This window comes from Bison bison, unplaced genomic scaffold (genome assembly GCF_000754665.1).
Source record: "Bison bison bison isolate TAMUID 2011002044 unplaced genomic scaffold, Bison_UMD1.0 scf7180017846595, whole genome shotgun sequence".
Lineage (NCBI taxonomy): Eukaryota > Metazoa > Chordata > Mammalia > Artiodactyla > Bovidae > Bison > Bison bison.
Genome location: NW_011477168.1, coordinates 6,046 through 9,475, shown reverse-complemented (window position 1 = coordinate 9,475; position 3,430 = coordinate 6,046). Strand labels below are relative to the sequence as shown.

General features: G+C 45.7%; 2 protein-coding genes across 2 annotated transcripts in view; one reads left to right on the top strand and one right to left on the bottom strand.

Annotated features, from left to right (window-relative positions):
• The window catches only part of LOC104988836 (testis-specific protein TEX28-like), a gene marked incomplete at its 5' end in the record, with an annotated part of 7,337 nt that overhangs the window by 1,990 nt on the left and 1,917 nt on the right, over positions 1-3,430 (bottom strand). The gene's annotated exons all lie outside the window — the stretch shown is intronic.
• On the top strand, positions 1,214-3,173 carry LOC104988827 (40S ribosomal protein S27-like). Its single transcript, XM_010840285.1, has 2 exons — positions 1,214-1,219; positions 2,943-3,173. Exons 1-2 carry the CDS (start codon positions 1,214-1,216, stop codon positions 3,171-3,173), a joined length of 237 nt encoding a protein of 78 aa, XP_010838587.1.

Here is a 3,430-nt window from a genome sequence, read left to right as displayed (position 1 = left end):
TGGGATTCTCCAGGCAAGAACACTGGAGTGGGTTGCCATTTCAACTAAGTAAATTTACTAAAGCTCATTGAAACATACGGTTAAAATGGTACATTTTATGGCATGTAAGTAATATCTCAGTAGACCTATCAAAAAAAAAAAACACACAACATCACTACCTGTTGTTTACAGCCACATATTTAAGTAGCAAAAGTCTAAAAATATGTCTGGAAAAGCTAAGCGCCTAACAAGGATAGCAAGTGGGCAGAAGGGGGGAAGGTGAAGGGGAGAGTTTCAAGCAACTCATCTTTTAAGCTTTTATTTCTTAAATAAAATTTGAATATGTTAAGATTTGAGAAAGCTGGGGGTGGACAGATAACCTTGACCAAGTTATTCTCTGCTTTCCCTGGGTTTAGAATATTTCATGATGTCAAAAAACACTTTGAGGTCCCTCATTTGGGCACCAGCAAGGATGGGCCGGAAAGACACAGGCCAGGCAGCTTCCAGCTCTTTAAGGAAAACTGAGGAAGGCCTGACCAGAGCCAGGGTGACAATGCTGGATACCAGCGGGGGCCTGGAGTCCTGCAGAGAAGCAGAGGCAGGGATAGGAACTGGGAAGTGAGAAGTTCAGTTAGGTCCTGTTCAGGGACTTGACTGGCACGCCGTGGAGATGGTCCCCAGGCAGCTGAGAAGCTGAGACACTCATTTGTGGAAGCCAGTTCATCAAGAGTCAGTTCATGATGGTATTTCAAGGAATAGTCCATCAATCTCTGCCCTGTTCCCTGTTGACAAGAGATTGGTCTGACAACCTGACTAAGACTACCACCACAGAGAAGGGGAGAGAGTGGGGTGTCCACCCTGAAAGCAGATTCCCCCATGTCTGTCCTTCCATTCACATATGGGATGGAGCTGCAAGGACATTCAAGATATCTACCAGGTTCAAGTATATATTCATGAACATGTTCTTCATGAAGACAAAATTAGCAAGCAGATTCTTCATTAATGTATTTCTAAGAACAAATGACTATACTCTTACACACATTCTTGCAGAGACTGTTGAATAAGACAATATTAACATGTAAGGCTGTTCCCTCCATCTCCCCTTATCAGTGGGGCCACAGCAAGATCCTAGCTTGTGACACATCCCTCCCTTGGTCAAGGACTCCTCTCTGTCTGGCTCCTACAGCCACGGAGGTAGAAGCACCACCGTGCAAAATGCTCTTATGAGGGCAAAATGATGGTCAATCAAAACGCCCCTCAAATTCTTCCAAAGCTGTTAAGGCCACCCTGTCTGATAAAAATGGCCTCATACATCATTGCTGCTGCAGAAAAGTATATTCTTGTTCATAGCTGAGGATGGGCTTTGACAAACTGAGCTAGAACCTAACAGCCTGAAACATAGAGAAGTCTGAGATGGAGAGACTGAGGTGGGAAGGATGAAGCGGGCCAGATGGGGTAACCTGGTAGAGACAGAGCAACTCCTCCAAGCTCACGTGGTATATCACACACATCCTTAGAAGTGGAGGCAGCAGCAATGGTCACACACAGAGGAAAAGGGCATGTGAAGACAGAGCACAGGGAAGGGGAAGGTGCTGGCCTGGAAGACTGCAGTGACAAGGCCACAAGCTAAGGAAGCCAGCAGCCCCTGGAAGCTGGGAGAGGCTAGGAACAGATTTGCCCTTCCAGAAGGGATGCAGCCCTACCCACACGCTGACTTTGACTTCACTGTGCTGACCTCCAGAACTGAGAGAATCCATCTCTGTTGTTTGAAGCCACTAAGTTTGAGATACTTTGTTAGGACGGCCAGACGAAAGCCCTCCAACTGCATCTGGTGGGGAGAGAACAGGGACGCGGCTAAACAGCCCACCACACATGGCATGGCCTCCTACAACAGAGAATCACCTGGTCAAAAATGCCAGTAGTTTTGAGGTTGAAAAAAAAACTGCACTTTGGTGACACCATCTAGAGTTCCCTTCCACTAGGTGACACCTGAGTTTAGGAGCCTGAAACTTCTAAGACTGACCATACCACCAAATATTGGCAAGAGCGTGCAGCAACTCAAAGTCTCACAGACTCCTAATGGGAATGTAAAATGGTACAATCATGCAGGAGACCTGGGTTGGGAAGGTTGATTCCTGGTTGGGAAGATCTTCTGGAGGAGGGCATGGCAACCCACTCTAGTATCCTTGCCTAGAGAATCCCATGGACAGAGGAGCCTGGAGGGCTACAGTCCATGGGGTTGCCAAGAGTTGGACATGACTGAGCGACTAAGCACAGCACATGCTGGAAAAGTTTCTTTAGATGTTGATTTGGCAATTTCACATACAAAAGCATATGTTCACAAAAAGACACGCATAGTGTTCACAGTAGCTCTACTCCTCACAGCCCCAACTGGTAGCAAATGAATGGGTCAATGCACTGCATTCACATCACAGAGCACTGCTGAACAAGAAGGAATGAGCCACTCCTGTGTGCAATGTGGATAAATCTCAAAATCATTACATTACGTGAAAGAAGACACAAAGTCTGATATAACATATGCTTCCATTTACATGAAATGTACCAGAACAGACAAATCCAGAGAGATGGAAAACAGATTGGTGGTTACCAGGGGCTGAGGGAAGGCAAATGGGGAGTGGCAGTGTCTCTTTCCAGAGTGATGAAAACGCTGCTGCTGCTGCTGCTGCTGCTGCTGCTAAGTCACTTCAGTCATGTTCAACTCTGTGCGACCCCATAGACGGCAGCCCACCAGGCTCCCCCGTCCCTCGGATTTTCCAGGCAAGAGTACTGGAGTGGGGTGCCATTGCCTTCTCCGATGAAAACGTTGGGGAACTATTATTGATAGATGTACTTTTCATTGCACAATACCGTGAATGCACTGAATGCCATTGTACACTTTAAAATCAGCAATTTAAGCCTTTCCAGCAGTAACAACCTCCCTATGAGAACATGCCTCTTAAAAGGATCTCCCTCATCTCTCTCCAGAAGACAATAGGAAACACAAGAAGAAGCATCTGGTGCAGAGCCTCAATTCCTATTTCATGGATGTGAAATGCCCAGGGTGTTATAAAATCATCACTGTCTTTAGCCATGCACAAACGGTAGTTTTGTGTGTTGGCTGCTCTACTGTCTTCCGCCAGCTTACAGGAGGAAAAGCCAGGCTTACAGAAGGCTATTCCTGCAGACGGAAGTAGCACTAAAAGTAACCTGTATCAAGAAGAATGGGAAACCATCCCCATAAACATGTTTTGGATAAAAAAATAAAATAAAATTAATAACTTTATGTTTTGTCAATTTTGTCTCAATTGAAAAATAAAATAGCCCTCTTGAAAGCAAATACATATAACCTGTGAGAAGTGTCACAGAACTCTCCAGTTTGAAACCTCAGTCTGTGACATACCAGAGAAGACGTGACAATTGCAGGGGCCTGGGTAGTGCCCAGCTGTGGACA